At 43.6% G+C, this 23803-nt stretch overlaps 1 protein-coding gene across 1 annotated transcript in view; it reads left to right on the top strand.

The window, feature by feature from the left end:
- The first annotated feature begins 1457 nt into the window (after window positions 1-1457).
- The window catches only part of LOC144479897 (uncharacterized), a 30451-nt gene continuing 8105 nt past the window's right edge, over window positions 1458-23803 (top strand). Inside the window, exons 1-3 of the mRNA XM_078198933.1 lie at window positions 1458-1673; window positions 16496-16536; window positions 21649-21686. Coding sequence (XP_078055059.1) covers window positions 1642-1673; window positions 16496-16536; window positions 21649-21686 — 111 coding nt within the window. The 5' untranslated portion in view covers window positions 1458-1641. The remainder of the gene's footprint in view (window positions 1674-16495; window positions 16537-21648; window positions 21687-23803) is intronic.

Raw genomic sequence — 23803 nt, 5'->3', positions numbered from 1 at the left:
TGGAGCACCCAGAGGAAACCCATGCAGACACGGGGAGAATGTGTAACTCCACACAGACAGTGACCCAAGGCTGGAATTGAATCTGGGTCCCTGGCGCTGTGAGGCAGCAGTACTAACCACTGTGCCATCCAAATGAGACAAAGAGAGAGGGACTACAATTCAGGTTTGAGTAAGGAGGGGGGAGACACACTGGGGGAAGTTTGATAATGGGAAGGACCAGACCATGGTTAGATTTAAATTTGATGAGAAGCTTAAATGGCAGTGTTTGAAAGAGGACCAGGAAGGAGCCAATGTAGCTGAACATGGACAGGGTGTCACTGGCACTGCCAGCATTTATTGTTTAAAATTTATTTATTAGTATCACAAGTAGGTTTACATTAACACTGCAATGAAGTGTGAAACACTGTGAAAATCCCCCAGTCGCCACACTCCGGCACCTGTTTGGGTACGCAGAGGGAGAATTTAGCACGGCCAATGCACCTAACCAGCATGTCTTTTGTATTGTGGGAGGAAACTGGAGCACCCGGAGGAAACCCATGCAGACACAGGGAGAAGGTGCAGCCTGGTAAATGTGTGGGATTACAGGGATAGGGTGGGGGAAGAGGGCTAGTGTAAGATACACTGTCAGAGAGTCGGTGCAGACTCGATGGGCTGAATGGCCTCCTTCTGAACTGCAGAAAATTTATGATTCGATGAATTCCAGAGACTAGGGCAAAGATGAATCATAGAATCCCTACAGTGCAGAATAAGGCCATTCATCCCATACAGTACAGAAGGGCGCAGTGTCCACACAGACAGTGACCCAAGCCAGGAATCGAACCCGGCTCCCTGGCGCTGTGAGGGCAGCAGTGCTAACCACTGTGCCAAATACTGTGCCACTGTCTATGCTGCCTATCCCTAACTGCGCTTGAGAAGGTGGCACAGCGGGTCCAGCCACTGTGTTGTTATGAAGGCAGTTCCAGGTTACCAAGGAAACTGAATATCAGGTGCTGTGTATAACTGGGGGGGGCGACCAGGCGAATTCCCAGTCCTGGCTTTCTTAAAGTAAAGTTCATTTATTAGTCACAAGTAAGGCTGACATTAACACTGCAATGAAGTTACTGTGAAATTCCCCTTCTTCAACCGTCAGGCCAGTTTGGAGAAGGGAGGACGCCCTCTGCTGAGGCCAACACACAATGGAAAAGGACGCGATTAATAAACTTGAAGAGAAGGCTGAGGTTAAATCAAGTTCACACGACCCAAATATTTTCCCTTGTACATTTCGTTCCGCTGGCAGGCGATATTACATCAAAACTGAAATATTGTGGAAAAATAACATTGGCAAAAAAAAAATCACTGGTGAGAGAATGGGAAGGAATTAATTTAAAACAAAAGAGAGAAATGAATGTTCCGAATGGGTAGAAATAGATTGTACACCTGCAGCTGTGGAGTAGGTCCAGCCTTGCTTTTTTCTGGGTGGGGTTGTGGGTTGCTCTGGGTGGCTCCAGGTTGGATTCACGCTGGGTTTTCCGCCGAAAGCCTGCGGCAAACAAGGAAATGAGAAAAGTCGCAAACTTTGGCTAGTCGGTGTAACTGACACGCAATTGCAATTACAATCGCGGCGGGCGGGGGAAGCGTCCATGGCGCAGCGCCGAGCAGGCAATGGGTAACGTCTTCCAGCTCTGCACAAGAAGGTAAGCTTCTTTCTTTCCTACATTTTACTTGGGCAGCTTGAAAGTTTCTCGAAGCCGCGTAGCAAGCCCTGTGAAAGTCAATTTGCTGGCTTACTTTGGACTTTCTATCTGCCCCCCCATTTCCTGGTGGATTTGCTACAGAACTGAACTCTCTTAGTTCCTCGAACTTTTTAAAAAGGCTATTTGGGGGTGAGGGGGAGGCAAGTATATTAAGTTTAATTCAGTGATTCGGAGTTTACTCATCTTTTTAAATGTCTTTAAGCTCCCTCGCGTTGCTCTTAGCTAGGAAGGAATTCGAACTTTGATTTATGTTTTCTTCTTGTATCAAACTTTTGGAAGTAACCGGTTTTACTTGGAAGTTTATACTTCTGCACTCGTACATGGCTGGGATGAAAAGTTTGTCTGGGACGGTGAACTTGTTGGCTGGCGTTTCAAGCCTTTTTCGGGAGGGGTAAAGCTACAGGTTAATAAGCTTAATGAGTTTAAATCTCACCCTGTCTGGTTGCTTCTTGGGTTGGGTTGGTTTGTCAATGGGTAAACAGTGTGAAGAACCTGGGATTAAGATGGGGGGGATGGGGTGCAGAGCGCCTCTAACACAACAGGGACCTTGCATTCACTAACGCAAAACCAAAACACTGCTGGTGTTATGATAAACCTAAAAAAAACTGCTGCAAAATCTCAGCAGGTCTGTCAGCATCTTTGGAGAGAGGAATAAAGTTAACAGCTGGACCGTTCATGCCACACAGCCGCCGCCAGTGAGAATGGGGAATTTGGCACTCAGCCAAATGTTCATTCACTGCAGCGGGACTGGAAAATTCCAGCTGCAGGTGAAGTTGGAAAATTTGGCCCAATGTTTCAAGTGCAAAATTACTCTTATTGGGATACATTGGATTAATAGAATAAAGAGCTGTACAACACAGGAACAGGCTCTTCAGCCCTCCAAGCCTGCGCCAATCACATTGTCCTATCTAGACCAACCGCTTATATCCCTCTACTCCCCGTTTGTTCATAATCTATCCAGATAATTCTTAAATGTGGCGAACGTATCTGCCTCAACCACCTCACTTGGCAGTGCATTACAGGCCCCCACTACCCTCTGTGTAAAAAAAAAACTTGCCCCGCACATCTCCATTGAACCTTTCTCCACCTCCCCCCCCTTATCTTGAACTTGTGCCCCCTTGTAATTGTCATTTCTGCCCTGGAAAAAGCTTCCAACTGTTCCACCTAATGCATGCAGACTTAGAGACATCTTCATGTTGTGGGCAAACTTTCTTGTAGAATCACAGTACAGCACAGAATGAGGCCATTTGATCCATCATGGTTGTGCAACCTCTTTCAAAGAGGGATCTGGTTAGTCCCACGTCCTGCTGTTTCCCTGTGTTTTGTTTCTCATTCAAGTATTTATCCAATTCCATTATGAATGGAACTATGATTGAATCGCTATCCATCAATCTATCAAGCAGTGCATTCCAAATTCTAAAGATTTTCCTTGTATTGCTTTTGACTTATCTGGCAAACATTCTGAAATTGAAGGAGGTCTGAAGTAGAGTCATACAGGCTTTTTTCAATTAACTCATGGAATGTGGGTGCCGTTGGCTGGGTCAGCATCTATTGCCAATCCCTGACAGTGTTTTAAGAGTCAACCACATTACTGTGGATCTGGAGTCACATGTAGGCCAGACCAGGGAAGGATGGCAGATTTCCTTCCTTAAAGGACATTAGTGAACCAGATGGGCTTTTTCGACAATGGTTTCATGGACACTTTTTTTAAATTTCAGATTTTTACTGAGTTCAAATTCCACCACTTGCCAATGGCGGGATTTGAACCCGGGTCCCCAGAGGATTACCCTGGATTTCTGGATTACTAGTCCAGCGACAATACCGCGATACCACCGCCTCCCCAAATTCAAACTGTTTCTCCCTCCACAGATGCTGCCACACCTGCTGAGTTCTTCCAGCATTTTCTGTTTTTATTTCAGATTTCCAGCACCTGCAGTACTTTGCTTTTATTTTCAATCTGTGCCGCCTTACCTTCCATTTTAGAAAAAGGCACAGCTGTGTGTTATTGTGGCGGCGTTGTCTGCGAATGATGCAATGGTGTATTTCGATGTAGTTTGTCACCATGATGTGGTTACAAAAAAAAAAAAATTTTCATTAGTAAGCTACATGTTTAATAGAAGAGTCCACAGTGGGGAATTTGCCAGTCCAATGCCATTCTTGGAATAACCTAGAACAAACTGTCCAAAAGAATTCGGACCCTCAGTGGAAAAATCACATCCCAGCAAATGCAGTCCTTGAATGTGTTTCTTGTCTTATCGAAACAAAGATAAAACTAATACATTGTGCAACACTGGATTTTATGGCAATTTGGTTGGTGATGCATCTTTTAATTCCTCTTTTAAAGCCCGCTTTAATGTACGTTATATGAAAACACTAACTTGTATATAACAATATCTGAAATGTTCTTATTTAATGTCACCAAACTCCACAAGGTGAGAACTAGTTTGATGTATTGGGAACTCTCTCACTTCCTCCATAATGTTTGTTGCCTCTTCCAATGTGTACCATTGGTCCTGTTTTCACGCGCAAACAGCACAATTGTTGGAGTTAGTTTAGACTTATTTCTTTAAATATTTGTAAGTTGCATCCTACTAGATTATGCTTTTAGTAGCGTTTGAGTGAACATATTGCAACTTGTACATGAATGTAGCAGCTCTGGCCCAAGTGCTGAGATTGGCGAATGCAGCTGGAGTGAGACTGATAGCAAGACTGTAACAATGGATGAATGTCCTGTATCATTCCAATATTTAAAGCTGTCTGCTTCTGGCTGCTGACATGTTTAACATTAGCATTGCTCCTTTTAACAACTCTCTGACTTGGTGTCACAATGTGTAAAATAAGAGGACCGCTCTAATAATTTCCCACGGTGGCACAGTGGTTAGCACTGCTGCCTCACAGTGCCAAGGACCTGGGTTTGATTCCCTGGGCTTAGGTCGCAGGGTGTGCCGAGTCTGCACGTTCTCCTCATGTCTACGTGGGTTTCCTCCGGGTGCTCCGGTTTCCTCCCACAGTCCGAAAGACCTGCTGGTTAGGCGCATTGGCTGTGCTAAATTCTCCCTCAGTGTTTACCCGAACAGGCGCTGGAGTGTGGTGACTAGGGGAGTTTTGCAGTAACTTCATTGCAGTGTTAATGTAAGCCTACTTGTGACACTAATAAACAAACCTTCAACTTAAAAATGTGAACTTAGCTATGGGGAAAACAGTAAATGGGACTTAAAGATTTGCCCGGCAGGAAACTGACTTGTCTTGATATTTCAGCGTCTGACTGCCGGTGTTAGAGAAATGAATGTAATGTGGAAACCTGAGGGGATAAAAAAGCTCCCATTGCTATTCACAAAGACGTTGACGTACATTTGGCGAATTTTACAAGCAAACCCAATAAATATCTGCGTTCAAATAATTTAGCAGCTGGTAGTGAGTGCTTCATCCAGAGGGAGATGTGTGAGTGGCATCAACTGTCAGCACGGGGAAGCTTTTAGCAATGGACTGCTTTAACATTTCACCTTCAGATATCACCGTGCGCAGTTCTTCATGGCTTTCTGTACTGTCAGCAATAGCCAGGGCCAAATTTGTAAATCTACTGTCGCTAGCTGCGAGTTGTTGTCATGCCAAGTAACTATCCAAAATTTTTTTAAAAACTTCTGAAAAAAAATCTAAAAATAATTCACCAACTTTCGACCGACTGTGGCAACTGTCCTGACCTGTATAACAGGATCTATTATATTCTGGGTTTATGCAGTCTTTGGTAGCTGTGTCTTCAGCTACTGGGAGCCCAAGGATTAAAATTCTATCCCTAAATCTCTCCGCTCTTCTTCCTTTAATACATTCCCCCTCCCCCTAGAAACCTACCTCTTTTGGACGGCTGTTCTATTGGTTCCTTATGTAGCTCTGTGTCAAATTTTGTTTGATAATGTTGCTATGAAGTGCTGTGGGACATTTCACTATGTTGAGTACACCATATAAATGCAAGTTATTGTTATTATAGTCTATAATTGAAAGATGAGCTGATTGCATTTTTAAAAAAACAGAATAAGGCGCTATTGTGTTTTGTTGCATTATAAACTGCGAGGTTGCAGTTTCCAAAACTAATTCCTCATTTGATAATTCTTCAACTACCATCAGCAGGAGATACCCATTCCTCCTCTGCCAGCACAACTGAAAAAAAAATCTCTTTGACCAAATCAAATGCAAAAATCTGTAAGCCATTTCTCTAAATATCTCACATCCCACAATGTCCCAAAGTGCGGTGGATGCTGGGACAGTGAGTACATGTAAGGAGGAGTTAAACATTTTTAGTTGGTAACGGGTTGAAGGAATTTGGGGATGAGGAGCATATCAGCCTTGATCGAATGGCGGAGCAGACTCGATGGGCCGAATGGCCTAATTCTGCTCCTATATCTTATGAACTTATGAACATTACACAATAGCAATTTGCATTTATATAGCATTCTCCACATACAAGAACACCTCACAACACTTTGACCCCTTTCTTGACATCCATCTTTCAAAGAATTTGGGTTGGGGGGCGGGTCATGGAGAAGGAAATTAAACACGTAACCCGTATGAGGTAGTGTGTTGAAGGTGGGGGAAAAGGTAGCAAGGCATTTGGAAATAAAGGGAGAAATTTTATGGCCACTGAGGGGGTGAGGCTGAGGCTGGGGCTGTAGCGAGCCATTCAAAAGCTCATTGACTTTGGCTGGAGCAGGAGGTGTCATTGAGGAAAATTTCATTCAACGTTTTAGGCAGGGAAATATAGCATCTGAAAAGTTTGCCTATGATGGTGGCGGCCATTTTCACTTCTATTCTCCTCGAGAAATTGATGCTTCAATTCATTAGGCTTGTTTCTTCATTATGTAGAGAACGCATTGTGTAGTCCCCATGGTTATGATTTGCATCCCACAAGTCAGCTGAGTTGATCTATCACCCGTCCTGAGTGGTTACTGCCAGAAATGGGGATACAAGTCAGATCCCATGTGTTGTCTTAATTTATCCTGATTGCATCACGTGTTTAAAATTAATTGGTTAAAATTAATTAGGTAAAGAAGTACAAAATATGGGTTTAACTGTGCAGCATATTCCTTTGTGGTTTGATACCATGGAGCTGGAGTCAGCACAGTTGCTAATTAGCTTACTGTGTGGTGAGGTTGGAATATTTATACTTTTTCCACAGAAAAAAATAGTCCCAGGAGCTACCAACACCCTAAAAGATAAAATTTGGATTAAAAAAAAATTCATTTATATGATTTTGGACATCACTGGCAAGGCCAACATTTATTGACCATTGGTAAAGGCAAAATACTGCAGGTGCTAGAATCGGAAACAAAAACAGAAAATGCTGGAAAATCTCAGCAGGTCTGTGGAGAAAGAATAGAGTCAACGTTTTGAGTCTGGATGACTCTTCCATCAGGGCCCATTTCTAATTACTTTGAGAAGTTGGTGAGCCATCTTCTTAAAATCCAAGCTGAAGGCTCCAGAGTGCACGCAGATCAGACCAGCTAAAGATGGCCAGTTTTCCTTCCCTGAAGGACATTAGTGAACCAGATGTGTTTTTGCAACACTAGAGTTATATGCACAGTAAGAAGTCTCACAACACAAGGTTAAAATCCAACAGGTTTATTTGGTATCACAAACTTTCGGAGCGCTGTTCCTTCATCAGGTGAGTCTCGGGTGACATCACTCACCTGATGAAAGAGCAGCACTCCAAAAGCTCATGATACCAAATAAACCTGTTGGACTTTAACTTGGTGTTGTGAGACTTCTTACTGTGCCCATCCCAGTCCAACGCTGACATCTCCACATCTTTAGAGTTATGTGGTCACCATTATGAATACTAGCTTTTTATTGAAGATTTATTTAATTCATTTAAATTTTCTGCCTGCTCTGGTGGGATTTGAACCCAGGTTGTCATATCATCAGGTAAGGCCCCTTGTTCAGTATCATAATCACTGTTATCGTACTTGATATTGATGTTGCATTATAGTACTTTTTCTTTCACCCTTCCCTTCTCATTTTTTTTGGGCCTTTCTTTCTGTTATGGTTCAGGTTAGAAACTCAAGTGTTTTATGAAGCCTGCCTGAATCATAAGTTTTGCATCTTGAATTTGGCTAGGATAAGCATGAGATGTTTCCCTTCAGTTTTGATTCAAAAGAACCACTAGGGAGTTTTTATCAAACAAAATTTATTTAAGAATATAGTTAATATATATATTAAGAGAATTAGTAAGAACTTTTATCAATTCCAAACAATCATGATAATGTATAACCTTTAACAAAGATATCTACAATGTTCCAATCCAAACCAAGCTTGATAGAATCCCTATAGTGCAGAAGGAGACCATTTGGCCCATTAAGTCTGCACCAATCACAATCCCACCTAGGCCCTATTCCTGTAACCCCACATATTTATCCTACTAATCCCCTTGACACTAGAGTTAATTTAGCATGGCCAATCAACCCAACACACACGTCTTTGGGCTGTGGGAGGAAACTGGAGCACCCGGAGGAAATCCACGCCGACATGGGGAGAGTGTGCAAACTCCTCTCAGTGACCCGAGGCCTGAATTGAACCTGGGTCCCCTGCGCTGTGAGGCAGCAATGCTAACCACTGGGCCACCGTGCTGCCCTTTAGACAAAACCTTTAAACAGGTTCAATACAGCACAGACTAATGTTCATGTAATACTGGGATTGAGGCCATTAAGTTGAATTCTGCAGTCAAATGCTTTTGAGACTCAGAACAGTTTGACGACAAGACAGCTTCCCAAAAGACTCTGGTCCAGCCCCGAACAACATGGGTAAGCCTATGTTATAGGTAAGCCTAGTAGGTAGGGACATGTTCGGTGCAACTTGTGGACCGAAGGGCCTGTTTGTGCTGCAGCTTTTCTATGTTCTAACAGCAGATTTTCACCCTTTGGAAAAGCAAGATCTTGTTCTCAGCTAACCAACCAAATTTTCAAAACAACAGGGAGAGAGGGAAAACACTTCTTTTTAGCTTGCTGTCCCTTCTAAAACTTAAAAACGCAAACCTGCAGCTCCAAACTGAAAATGGAAAAAAACTTGTCCAAAAACACATGACTGTCCTCCTAACAATGCCGGATTGTAAAACTAATCCCAGAGTAAACACAAACAACCACATTTACCACTTACGTAGCAATAACAGGACTCATCATAGTCAAACCGGCAACAATGGCATTACTGAAGCTGTGAGCTGCAGAAATCATGTTTTAAAAAAAAACTTTCTTAAAGGTATACTGACGTCACATTTGTCATGCACTGTATCTTGGCTGTGATATTCAGAGAGCAGGTGTTGGAAAATATTGTTCCGTAACTTTCCATTCCCTTTTCTCTCAGGTACTTCACAGAATTGTTAGAGCGCATTAGGCCCATCATGCCTCCACAGGCTCTCCAAACGAGCAATTTTTCTACCTCCTCCCCCCTAACCTTTTTGTTTTATTCATTCATGGGACATGGGCATCGCTGGCTGGCCAGCATTTGTTGCCCATCCCTAGTTGTCTGAGGGCAGTTGAGAGTCAACCACATTGCCGTGGCTCTGGAGTCACATGTAGGCCAGACCAGGTAAGGATGGCAGATTTCCTCCCTTAAAGGGACATTTGTGAACCAGATGGATTTTTCCGATAATTGACAATGGTTTCATGGTCATCAGTAGATTCTTAATTCCATTAAAAAAAAAATTGAATTCAAATTCCACCATCCTCCGTGGCGGGATTTGAACCCGGTTCCCCAAAACATTGGCTGAGTCTCCGGATTAATAGTCCAGCGATAATACCACAAGGCCATCACTTCCCCTTGCACATTCTCCCTTTTCAGATAATAGTCAATTCCTTTTTGAATGTTCTGATTTAACTTGCCTCCAGAATAAAATGTCTGTCAGCATCTGTGGAGAGGGAAACAGAGATAATGTTTCAAGTTATGAGGGCGGCACGGTGGCACAATGGTTAGCACTGCTGCCTCTCAGCGCCAGGGACCCGGGTTCAATTCCTGGCTTAGGTCACTGCCTGTGTGGAATTTGCACATTCTCCCCATGTCTGCGTGGGTTTCCTCTGGTTGCTCCGGTTTCCTTCCACAGTCCGAAAGATGTGCTGGTTGGGTGCATTTGCCATGCTAAATTCTCCCTCTGTGTACCCGAACAAACTAGGGGATTTTCACTAACTTCATTGCAGTGTTAAGGTAAGCCTACTTGTGACACTAATAAACCTAAAACTACTTCTGCTACTGTTTAATCTTGCTACCTAATTAACATTAATTTCTTGAACTATCGTCTTTTAAAGGCTTCAGTGTAAAATCTTCATGACTTTCCCACTGGAATCCCAGTCGATTAAGCAGGCATTATTTATTAAGCCTAAGACTTTGCTGTTTGCCGTTAATGACTTTTGCACTTTTACTTGCAGAATAAATTAACTTTTTCCACTGTGTTTAAGCAGTTGGGATAATATTTTCCCAGGTAGTTCACGTATCTTTTAAAGTATTCACCACCCCCCCATCACCAGATTTTTAGGAAACTCCCAAAAGTATTAAACAAAGCTGCCTCCTTCCACTCTCGTTATTCTAAATGATAACCCATAGCACATTGTCATGCAATGATTTCACACAAGTATTTCTTTGGATTTGATAGTTGTGCAAACACAGCAGACATTCCATGCTAGTTTCCCACAAACAGAATTAAAGGAATGATCAGTTAATCTGTGTTTTGTGGCGGTGGATGAGGGAGGAATGTTGGGAGAAGCTCTGGCTTTTCTGCAAATAGTGCCAGGAGATCTTTAGTATCAACTGGAACGGATAGACAGGGTGTGGGTTTAATATCTCACCCGAGAGATGGCATCTGTGCCAATGCAGGACTCAGTGCTTGCCTAACTTGTGAGCTCCTAATATGGGAATGAAGCCTCGGCCTTCTGACCCAGCGGTGAAAAGGCTTCAATTTAGCTAAGTCATGTTGCAGCTTTATAGAACCTCAGTTAGGCTGCACTTGGTATATAGCGTTATAGCGTTCAATTCTGTTCACCGCACTACCAGAAGGATGTTGAGGCTTTGGAGAGGGTGCAGAAGAGATTTACCAGGATGTGGCCTGGTATGGAGGGCATTAACTATGAGGAGAGGCTGGAGAAACTTGGTTTGTCCTCATAGAAATCATAGAAACCCTACAGTACAGAAAGAGGCCATTCGGCCCTTCGAGTCTGCACCGACCACAATCCCACCCAGGCCCTAACCCCATATCCCTACATATTTACCCACTAATCCCTCTAAACTACGCATCTCAGGACACTAAGGGCAATTTTTAGCATAGCCAATCAACCTAACCCGCACATCTTTGGACTGTGGGAGGAAACCGGAGCACCCGGAGGAAACCCACGCAGACACGAGGAGAATGTGCAAACTCCACACAGACAGTGACCCAAGCCGGGAATCGAACCCAGGTCTCTGGAGCTGTGAAGCAGCAGTGCTAACCACTGTGCTACCGTGCCGCCCCAACCACTGTGCTACCGTGCCGCCCCTACCACTGTGCTACCGTGCCGCCCCTCACTGGAATGACGGAGGTTGAGGGGCGACCTGATAGAAGCCTGCAAGATTATGAGGGGCATGGACAGAGTGGATAGTCAGAAGCTTTTTCTCAGAGTGGAAGAGTCAATTACTAGGGGGCATAAGTTTAAGGTGTGAGGGGCAAGGTTTAAAGGAGATATATAAGGCAAGTTTTTTTTTTACAGAGGGTGGTGGGTGCCTGGAATTCGCTGCCGGGGGAGGTAGTGGAAGCAGAAACGATAGTGACTTTTAAGGGGCATCTGGACAAATACATGAATAGGATGGGAATAGTGGGATATGGTCCCTGGAAGGGTAGGGGGTTTTAGTTCAGTCGGGCAGCATGGTCGGTTCAGACCTGGAAGGCCGAAGGACCTGTTCCTGTGCTGTAATTTTCTTTGTTCTTTGACCCATTAGCTTGTCTAGTCAAAAACAGAAAATGCTGGAGAAACTCCGCTCAAATGACCGTCTTCCTAACTCTGTGTTGGCTCTATTCTCTCTCCACAGATGCTGTCAGACCTGCTGAGATTTTCCAGCATTTTCCGTTTTTGTTATGCTCAAATCCCATCCGTATACATGTCACACCACATCTGCATTCCTATCTTCAAATCAATCTGTGTCTTTGCCCCATGTCAACTTTGTAACCAATTTGTAGATTAAATTCCTTCTGGTATCCTTTGGCTCTCTGACTCTGGCCTTTTTATGCAAATTTCCTTCTGTTCATCTCATCGTTGGTAACGGCCTTCAGTGACCTCAGCCCTGTCCTCTGGAACATCCTGCCTAAATGTCCACTTTCTACATTTTAAAATGTCATCAAACTCCGTTTTTAAAACAAGCTTTCAATCGCTTTTCCTAAACCTTGTTTATGGCTCAGTATCTGGTCCTATTGACTATTGGGTTTGGCCATTCATGCTGGCGGGATTCTCAGGAGATTGGCTGAGTGCCAAATTCTCCGTCTTTGGTTGTAGCGGCAGTGGGGTGTGAACGGCCAGAAAATCCCAGCCTATATATTTTTCTTAGTGCTGCACTCCCAACAGTACAGCAGTTTCAGAGGTGTTTCTTTAGGTGAGATGTTAAACGAAAGCCCTATCCACCCTCTCGGGTGGATGTGAAGTTCCCAATGCCCTACTTTTGCAAAAGAACAGGGGAGTTATTCTCGTTATCCAGGCCAATATTGACCCCTCAACCAACGTCACCAGAAACAGATTATCTGGCCATTATCAGATTGTGGGAGCTTGCTTAAAGTTAAAGTTTATTTAATTATTTGTCACAAGTAAGGCTTACATTAACACTGCAATGAAGTTACTGTGAGATTCCCCTAGTTGCCACACTCCGGCGCCTGTTCGGGTCAATGCACCTATGCAGCACGTCTTTCAGACTGTGGGAGGAAACCGGAGCACCCGGAGGAAACCCACGCAGACACAGGGAGAATGTGCAAACTCCACACACAGAGTGACCCAAGCCGGGAATCAAACCCAGGTCCCTGGGTGCCGCCCCAAATTGGCTGCTACATTACAACAATGACTAAAATTAAAGCTTGTTTTTTAGTCACAAGTAAGGCTTACATTAACACTGCAATGAAGTACTTCACTGACCTTTGGGATATCTTGAATATATATATATATATATATAATAGCATCTTGCATGACATCTTGTTCCCTTGATCTAATACTCAATTTACTCCTAATTGCTTAGTTTTTGTATTAACAATATACAATTAATACATTACTGACCCAAACACAAAATATCGTTCACTCCCACCCTCCGCCCCCCCCTCCGCCCCCTTCAGTTTTGCTGCTTTTGGTTTCTCTTTCTACTATCCTCTCACCCTCTCTAAGGCACTCAGATTATACATTTGACCTTATTGCAGGGCTGCAAATTCTAGGATAGATATGAAGAATTTTCCGCAAACTTAAATTTATGTCAATAGAATGCCAATTGCTGCACATTAGCTACAGAATAAATACAACTGATGGAACGCCAACAGTTGATGTTTGAAAGAAAGAACTTGCCTTCATATAGAGTTTTTCCACATTCACAGGACATTCCAAAGTGCTTCGTAATTGTGTGTTTTGGAAGTTTGGACACTGTTGCAATATTGGGAAAATGCGGCAACAGTTAAAACAGAGCCAGGAAAATTTGCAATAATATCAGAAAATGCTGGAATGCGTGACAGGTCTGGAGAGAGAGAAAGAGGAGTTAACATTTTGGGTTGATGACTTTTCATTGGAACTGTGTGTGCTGGCTACCTGTCCCCCTGGCTTTTGTTGATTGGCTGACTAATTTTACATTAAGGTAGCAAAGGCACTTGCCGAAAGTTGACAGGGTCCTTTTGTTAATTGAATTGATTAATTACTGTCACATGTATTGGGATACAGTGAAAAGTATTGTTTGCACGCTATTCAGACAAAAAATACTGTTCATTGAGTGCATAAGGGAGGAGAGGGTGCAGAATCCAGTGTTACAGTCATAGTTAGGGTGTAGAGAAAGATCACCTTTAATATATGATAGGTCCATTCAAAAGTCTGATGGCAGCAGAGAAGAAGCTGTTCTTAAGTTGGTTGGTATGTGATCTCAGACTTTTGTATCTTTTTCCTGATGGACGAAGATGGAAAAGAGTATGTCCGAAGTGCGTGGGTCTTTGATTATGCTGGCTGCTTTCCCGTGGCAGTGGGAAGTGTAGATGGAGGTGATGGACTGGGCTACGTTCACAATCCTTGGTAGTTTTTTACGGTCTTGGTCAGAGCAGGAGCCGTACCAAGCTGTGATGCAACTGGAAAGCATGCTTTCTATGGTGCATCTGTAGAAATTGGTGAGAGTCGTAATGGACATGCCAAATTTCCTTAGCCTTCTGAGAAAGTAGAGGCATTGGTGGGCTTTCTTAACTATAGCGTTGGTGTGGAGCAACCAGGACAGGTTGTTGGTGATCTGAACACCTAGAAACTTGAAGCCCTCGATCATTTCCACTTCATCACCATTGATGTAGACAGGGGCATGTCCTCCACTACGTTTCCTGAAGTTGATGACTATCTTCTTTGTTTTGCTGACATTGAGGGACAGATTATTGTCATTGCGCCAGTTCACCAGATTCTCTATCTCTGTCTCGTTATTGTAAATTAAATATGTAGATTGGGTTCCAATGACATAATTGAGCCAGACTTCAATATTAACCTGAGACTGGAGGGGAGAAGCAGCCATGGCTTCTGCACTGGCTTCAGTTCTGCCAGGGGATGGACCCAAGTGGCTCAGCTGTGTTTACTATTTTTGTTTAATGCTCTTGTGGACCAAGAGAAGTCTGTATGGGGTAGAGGAACAAAGGGGTCTCGGAGTAAAAATACATCAGTTGTTAACAGTTGCACCATAGACCATTTTTTAAAAAACCCAAATAAAACACTAAGCTTTCATTTTAGAGGGATAGGATTGGAAAAATAGGGAAGTTTTGCTAAATGCATAGAAGCTTGCTTGGACTACACTTGCAATACACCTCTGGTCACCATGTTAAAGTTAAATGTTCATTTATTAGTCACAAGTAAGGCTTACATTAACACTGCAATGAAGTTACTGTGAAATTCCCTTAGCCGCCACACTCCGGGGTCAATGCACCTAACCAGCACGTCTTTCAGTCTGTGGGAAGAAACCGGAGCACCCGGAGGAAACCCACGCTGACATGGGGAGAACGTGCAAACTCCATACAAACCATGACCCCAAGCCGGGAATCGAACCCGGGTCCCTGGCGCTGTGAGGCAGCAGTGCCAACCACTGTGCCACCGATAAAGGATATAAAGACATTGAAGAGGGAGTAAAGAAATTTACAACAATGATACCAGAAATATGCTGGGTTTCAATAGGAAGGAAAGGTTGACAGGCTGGGTCTCCTCTCTTGGGGGAAGGTGGGGGGGTGGGGGAGAGACTGAGCAGTAACCTGATAGAGATCTTTAAAATTATGAAAGGTTTTGATAAGGTGGAGAGAGAATGTTCCCTCTTGTGGGGAAATAGCATAACGAGAGGCTTACAATGAAAGATAGTCACCAGGAAGTCCAATAGGGGATTCAGCAGAAACTTCCTAACTGAAAGAATGCTAACAATGCGAAACTCACTCCCACAGGGAGTGGCTGAAGTGAGCAGTATCGATGCATAGAGAAACTGCATAAGCGTATGAGGAAGAAGAGAATAAATGGTTCTGATGCCAGATTTAGGTGGGAAAAGATAGGAGGAGGTTTGAGTGGAGTATAAACACTAGCATGGACTGGTTAGGCTGAATGGTCTATTTCTGTGCCATATTCCCTCTAATATATTGGAGTGTTCCAGTGGGTCCCAGAAGGAAGCCCACGCGCCCCAACATTCCAAGGATTTTCTCCTCCTCAGAACATGAATATTATAAAATTTGCCCACCCCTGTCAACATCCTAAAGGTTAGCATTGACCAGAAACTTAACTGGACTAGCTATATAAATACCTTGAACTCGAGAACAGGTCAGAGACTAGGAATCCTGCAGTGAGTAATTCTCCATTGATTCCCTAAAGCATATCCACTATCTACAAGGTGCTGATCAGAGTGTGATGGAATACTCTCCACTTGCCTGGATGAGTGCATTCCAAAGATACTCAAGAAGCTCAACACCAAGACAAAACAGCCCACTTAATTGGCACCCCATCCACAAACATTCACTCCTGACGCACAGTGGCAGCCGCCTGTACTGTCTACAAGATGCAATGCAGGAACTCATCAAGGCTTCATACGTTCCAAACCCACACGACCTCTACTATTTAGAAGGACAAGGGCAGCAGGCACAAGGGAACACCTCCATCTGCAAGTTTATCCTCCAAGTCACTCAACTGACTTGGAACTATATTGCCATTCCTTCACTGTCGCTGAGTCAAAATCCTAGAACTCCCTCCCTAACAGCACTGTGGGTGTACCCTCATCACAGGGAATGTCGAAGTTCAAGAAGACAGCTCAGTACCACCTTCCCGAGGGGCAATTAGGGATGGGCAATAAATGCCGGCCTAGCCAGCGACACCCATATCCCATAAATGAGGTTTTTTAAAAAACCACTGCTGAAATATTTCCAGGGGCTTATATTATCAATGAGCAAGCTTACCACCCAACACTCTTTAACATGCGCCAATACAAAATCCACAGTCAAATTATTCCCAGTATGCTCTCTGAAAATATGCATAAAAACAAAAATTCTGATTACAAAATTAAACTGACTTAAGATTTTTTTCCAACAGGAACAAATCCAAAAAAAGTAAATCAAAAGAGAACAGCACAGGTGAGTGACTTGGAGAAACAATAACTAATTGGTTCATTTAATTTTATTGCAAAAATGGAGAACATTGGACACAAGCATAAATGTGGAGACGAGTTAACATTTCAATTCGATGACTTTTTGTCTTCTATTATTGATGCTATTTTTCTGTGGTGTTTCTCTGTCATTCATTTTTATCTCTTTCACTGCCGATAGTTGTTCCTATTGTCCGTTTTACTCAGCCAGGATTAGGGGTCTGTTTTTAGTGCTCGAGTGTGACCACAAGACGCAGGAGTAAAAGTAGGCCTTTCGGCCCATCGTGTGTGCTGCACCATTCAATGAGATCATGACTGATCTGATATGATAATCCTCAACTCCACTTTCCTGCCTTCCATAGAATCCCTACAGTGCAGAAGGAGGCTATTCAGCCCATCAAGTCTGCACTGACCACAAACCCACCCAGGCCTTATCACAGCAACGCCACATATTTACCCTAACTAATCCCTTGACACGAAGGTCAATTTAGCATGGCCAGTCAACCTAACCCGCACATCTTTGGACTGTGGGAGGAAACTGGAGCACCCGGAGGAAACCCACGCAGGCATGGGGAGAACGTGCAAACTCCACACAGACAGTGACCTGAGGCTGGAATTGAACCTGGGACCCTGATGCTGTGAGGCAGCAGTGCTAACCACTGTGCCGCCCTATAACACCATGCCCATAACTCTTGATTCCCTATCTCAGCCTTGAATATGTTTAATAACACAGCCTTTACATCCCTCTGCTGTAAGGAATTCCACAGATTCACTACTACCAGCCTATAGAGGTATAATTTCCGACTTCACTTCCTAACCCACAGACTGCAGCCAGTAAGGATAGGCAGCAACACCTCCTCTGGTCATGATGGGATTCCAGTCATGCTTTATTCTCATAAGCTTATGGGAGAACTTGACCCCTTGAAAGCGGAAGCCAAAGTTCTCACTGAACACAAGAAGCATGGATATTTATACATCAGGGTTCCCAATACAAGTCATGAAGCAAAGTCCAGTTAACAGTCCTTGATCGTAAATTATAGTTCCTTTAACAGCTTCTGATAGTCTTTGGATCATGGTTAGAAACCATCTGGTATCCTTGGGTCATAAAGCACAATTCTCCTGGTCGTTGCAGTCAAGGTGTCACCTCTGGTCCCCTGCTCTTCCCGCAGCGTTTCCTTTGAAGTGACTGAGTGACTGTCCCAGTGGGAGTCCTCCTTCAAACGGCCATTCTCGCACTCTACCATTTGGTCGCTGCTTCCTCTGTTTAAATCATAGACAAGCCTACGAGAAAGAAAGACTAAAATCTATATTCAACTGTCTGTTTTATCAGAATGATATAAACAAGTGAGGGAACCATGAACAAATGGCTTATACTAAAGTAAAAGATGAAATACATGAACAAATGGCTTATGCTACTACCAGGAGCAATATAAAAAAGGGGTGACTAGCCACAAGTAAACAATATGTTTATGATACATTCCAGATACAAAGTTCAACCTTTTAGGCACAAAATACATTGAGTATAAAAAAAACATTAACCCTTTCCCTTCTTCAGGAAGTCTAGGATCCAGTTGCAGAGGGAGGTGCCGAGCCCCAGGTCACAAAGTTTGGAGATGAGTCTCACAGGAATAATGGTGTTAAAGGCTGAGCTGTAGTCTATGAATAGGAGTCTGACATAGATGTCTTTGTTATCTAAGTTTTCCAGGGTTGAGTGCAGGGTCAGGTAGATGGCAAACTGCAGTGAATCTAGGCAGTCTGGGAGGCAGAAATTGATTTGTGCCATGACTATAAAGCATTTAGACAGTTACATGGGTACGATGGGTATAGAGGGATGTGGGCAATTGGGATTAGCTTAGGGGTTAAAAAAAAGGTAGCATGGACAAGCTGGGCCGAAGGGCCTGTTTCCATGCTGTAAGCCTCTAGGACTTTATGACTCTAACCTTTTGAAGCATTTCATAATGATGGATGTCAGAGCCGCCGGATGATAGTCATTAAGGCACGGTGCCTGGCTTTTCTTTGGTACCAGGTTGATGTCATCGTCTTGAAGCAGGTAGGGACCTCAGATTGATGTAAAGAGAGGTTGAAGATGTCTGTGAATACCCCCGCCAGCTGGTCCGCCGAGTGCTCGTCCGGGTACCCCATCTGGGCCAGTTGCTTTGCGTGGGTTGACTTCTGAGAAGGCAGCTCTGATGTCGGCAATGGTGACCTCGGATACAGGTCCCTCTGAGGCTTCTGGGATGGAGGGCGTGCTCTTGCTGACCTCTTGCTCAAAACGGGCATAGAATGGATTGAGCTCATTAGGGAGGGGTGCGTTGGAGTCGGCGATTTTACCTGCCTTCATCTTGTAGCATGTTATGTCTTGCAGACCTTGCTATAGTTGGCGGGAGTCTGTGTGGCTAGCCTGGGATTCTAGCTTGGTTCAGTACTGTCTTTTGGCATCTTTGATGGATCTCCGCAGATCATATCTGGCTTTCTTGTATAGGTCAGGGTCGCCTGACTTGAACGCCTCAGACCTGGATTTCCCTGTGGATATCCCTGATCATCCATGGTTTCCGGTTGGGAAACACGTGGATTTGCTTCTTTGGCACTCAGTCTCCTTTCTACACTCTTACCAATGAAGTCAGATGATACTAATGATAATCCTATATGTCTCAATCAGGTTGTCCTTCATTCTTCTAAACTCTACTGAGTACAGGCCCAAACTACTCAACCTCTCCTCATCAAAAAATCCCTCCATATCTGGGATCAACCTAGTGACCCTTCTCTGGACTGCCTCCTATGCCAGTATATCTTTCCTTAGATAAGGGGACCAGTGCCCTGGGGTAAACTCCCATTCTCTTGTGGGAAGAGCACTTAATGCAGTACTTGCGCTGCGCTGGAAAACTCTTCTGATTATCCTGGCCAAAGTTAGGAAAAATCAAAATACTCCAGATGCTGGAAATCTGAAATAAAAACACAAAATGCTGGAAATACTCAGCAGGTCTGGTGGAGAGAGAAAAACAGAGTTAACGTTTCAGGCCTGTGACCTTCTAATCTATAATAGTGCAAGTTTTTCTTCAACTTTTAAAACGAGTTGCATCATTTAAACCCGACCATTTGGTGTCACTGTGCACCCATTAGGAAAGTTAGCATGTTCTTCCCTTCCTCAATAGTGCTACCAGGTGGCTAGAATTGGGTATTACAAGTATTCCAGCTTTCAATCAAAATTAACCGATAAGAAAAGGAAAGGGGGGATTTTTAAACAGGTGGAACAAATGTGTTGAGTGAGCAAAGATGAAAAAAAGTCTTGGAAGAGAAGTTGGTTGATTCTGATAAGGTAAGCACTAGTTCCAGTGGTAGGTGCACTAAAAATTAATCATTCACCAAAAATATTTAGCTGTAGACTGACCAACTGCTATGCCTTGTTTTGAGTGCCCCCTTCATGTCTGAGTTTTGGAAGGCTGTGTCCAGCCACGGTCATGTAACAGTGTTGCGGAAGCAACATTAAAGCAAACCCTCGTGGAGTAAAAGGTCTAAAGTTTGTTTATTAGTGTCACAAATAAGGCTTACATTAACACTGCAATGAAGTTACTGTGAAAATCCCCCTAGTCGCCACACTCCAGCGCTTGTTCGGGTGCACTGAGGGAGAATTTAGCTTGGCCAATGCACCTAACCTGCACGTCTTTCAGACTGTGGGAGGAAACCCACACAGACACGGGGAGAACATGCAGACTCTGCACAGACAGTGACCCAAGGCGGGAATCGAACCCTGGGTCCCTGGCACTGTGAAGCAGCAGTGCTAACCACACCCAATATGATCATTTATTTATCAGAGTTGAAACAGTTAATTAGGCAAATTTGGTGAAACTAAACTTTCTTAAAGAATGACTAATGAGTTGTGGCATCTTGCATTGGTGCTTTAAAAGTTGACTTCCCACTGCAGCTTTTCTGCAATTGGTCTCCCTTTTACTATCCCCTCATTATTTCCAATCCATTTTAGATCTCGGCATTATTGCAGTGTCTATATGGGCTGGAAATTCTAGTGTAGAATATGTCTCTATAACATAAGAGTTCATACCCATTTTTCCAAATATTGTGAGCCCTTAATATAGCACACAGTAATGTTCGTCTCCACTCGGAGAGAAGGTCGGTGGGGTGGGGGAGGGGGGAATAATCGGTTGGCAAATAATTCTCCAATTTCAACAACTACAAATGTTCAAAGATTTGTACCCATCCAAAGATGTGCGGGTTAGATGAATTGGCCATGCCAAATTGCCCCCTTCGTGTCGGGGGATTAGCTAGGGTAAGTACATGGGGTTATGGGGATAGGGTTTGGGTGGGAATATGGTCGGTGCAGACTTGATGGGCCGAATGGCCTCCTTCTGCACTGTAGGGATTCTATGATAAATCAGAAAAAGACAGAGTTAGGGAATTGAAGAGAGGAACCAATCCTTTTGAGTAGAGTGGTCAGATGTCTGGTTCTGTTTTGGGCAGTCCATTTTTAGTCAATGTAGCCACTTTTTAATACATTTTTAACTTAATGTCCAGTATTTTGTGCCTTGGTCTGCTTATCTCAGTGAAGCATTGTGCTAGTTCCACACCCCAAATTGACCGGGACACACATCAAGTTTCATATTTTAAGTGGAAGGAGAAGGCTACGCAGCAGGAGATGGAAGGTATGCTGAAGATGATACAGCTGCTTTCTTCACTTGTCTTATCCACTTCCAGGAATTTCACATGGTAAGGTTGTGTCTGATTGCCATGGGGTCTAACCCACTCTGCTGGTGCTGATGGCAACTCAAATGCTTCCCTCGGGAACGCTCTGCTTGGGCACAGCAAGGCTCCCACTGGAAGCCCACCACCCTCCCTGGCAGTGGGCTGCCCTGTCCTCATCTCGAATCTCCAGGACCAACCTGCCCATCTCAAATTGGACAGCCGTAAAATTCAGCCAGCAGTCACACCGCTGACCTGAGCAGGGATGGGGCCTGGAAATGGGGCCAAAGTCCAAGAATTTTCTGACTGGGGAAAGATTTCAGCCAGATGCGTAAATCAAATTTTCAAAATTTCTTAAATTTCCTTCAAGTATGACACTAATTTGGTTTTGTTTCGTTCTTCTTTGTAGTTTCCGGAACCAGGGCAAGAGATGGTAAACGTGTACAGGTAATGATAATGTACAAAATAGATTAAAGATGGAAGCTTAAAATAATTCTATTTGATCATTTTTACAGAGAGAGCTTGCAATCATTAAAAGTTGGTGAAGGCAGACATTGCACTTTGGGAAAACTCCCAATGACTCTTTGAATTGTGCAGCGTGGGCAGCACAGTGGTTAGCACCGCTGCCTCTCAGCGCCAGGGATCCAGGTTCGATTCCCGGCTTGGGTCACTGTCTGTGTGGAGTTTGCACGTTCTCCCCGTGTCTGCATGGGTTTCCTCCGGTTTCCTCCCACAGTCTGAAAGACGTGCTGGTTAGGTGCATTGATCCAAACAGACGCCGGAGTGTGGCGACTAGGGGAATTTCACAGTAACTTCATCGCAGTGTTAATGTAAGCCTTACTTGTGACTAATAAATAAAAACTTTACATTTTATTTGCATATGTAATCATTTTTTTTACAAGTTTTCCGCACAATATTTGTTACTTAAATGATAATACGCCTTAGTCCTAAAATCTTAAAATGAATCACAAAAGGTCAGCATGTAGTAAAGCAAGTAATTAGGAATGCGAATGGAATGTTGACCTTAATTGCAAGGGGTGGAGCATAAAAGTTTTGCGACAGCTGTACAGGGCACTGGTGAGACCTAGAGTATGTGTGTAGTATTGGTCACCTCACTTAGAGGCATATACTAGCACTGGAAATGGTTCAGCAAAGGTTCACTCACTGATTCCTGGGATGAAGGAGTTTGTTTCACGAGGAAAGGTTGAGTCTATCCTCAGTGGAGTTTCTAAGAATGAGAGGTGATCTTATTGAAACATACAAGAGTCTGAGGAGGCTTGACAGGCTCAATGTTGAAAGGATGTTCTCTGTCGTGGAGAAATCTAGAACCAGGGAGCACAGTTATGCTGTTAAAAGTTACAACACTGCAAAATGTTTTGTTGTTAGAAATATTTAAATCTAGATGGTATTGTTTTATATGAAACATAAAGAACATCAGAAATAGGGGGAGTGGGCAATTTAGCCCATTGAGCCTACTCTGCCTTTTGATTTGATTTATTATGGTCACATGTATTAACGTACAGTGAAAAATATTGTTTCTTGTGCGCTATACAGAAAAACATACTGTTCATAGAGAAGGAAACGAGAGAGTGCAGAATGTAGTGTTACAGTCATAGCTAGAAAGATCAACTTAATGCAGGATAAGTCCAGCAGCAGCAGGGAAGTTGTTCTTGAGTCGGTTGTTACGTGACCTCAGACTTTTGTATCTTTTTCCCGACGGAAGAAGGTGGGAAAGAGAATGTCTGGGGTGCGTGGGGTCCTTAATTATGCTGGCTGCTTTGCTGTGGCAGCGGGAAGTGTGGACAGAGTCAATGGATGGGAGGCTGGTTTGCGTGATGGATTGGGCTACGTTCACAACCTTTTGTAGATCCTTGTGGTCTTGGGCAGAGCAGGAGCCCATACCAAGCTGTGGTACAACCAGAAAGAATGCTTTCTATGGTGTTAAAGCTGGTGAGAAACCATTTTTCATGGCTGATCTGATTCTGGTCTTAACTTCAGTTTACCACTCACACCCCCCGCCCCCCACCCCATAGCTCTCAACTCCCTTGTCAATCAAAAATTTGTCTATCTCAGTCTTTTGAATATATTCAATGATCCAGCCTCCACTGTTCACCGAGAGAAAATTCCAAACACTAAATGATCTTCATCTTAAATGAAAGACCCTCTTTTTTTTTTAATATGTCGTGGAGATGTTCCCATGACAGGGAACATCCTTTAAGCATTTACCCGGTCAAGCCTCCTCAGAATCGTGTATGTTTCAATAAGATCACCTCTCACTCTTAGAAACTCCACTGAGGATAGGCTCAACCTTTCCTCGTGAAACAAACTCCTTCATCCCAGGAATCAGCTTTGAACCATTTCCAGTGTTCGTAAATGCCTTTCTAAGTAAGGTGACTAATTAAAAAATACTTTTCCAATTCAATCAAATCAAGTCCAATTCAGAGTCTCAACAAGTTGAGACATTTCCGATCCAGGCTGACAAGACAGGGCAAGCGACCATTTACCCTGTCCTGGGCCTGATCTACATGAGCCAAGCTGATTGGAGGAGGGAAAGCAATTCGTCC

The sequence above is a fragment of the Mustelus asterias genome, chromosome 27, assembly GCF_964213995.1.
Source record: "Mustelus asterias chromosome 27, sMusAst1.hap1.1, whole genome shotgun sequence".
In the NCBI taxonomy this organism is placed as follows: Eukaryota; Metazoa; Chordata; class Chondrichthyes; order Carcharhiniformes; family Triakidae; genus Mustelus; species Mustelus asterias.
This window is presented reverse-complemented; position numbering and strand designations above follow the sequence as displayed.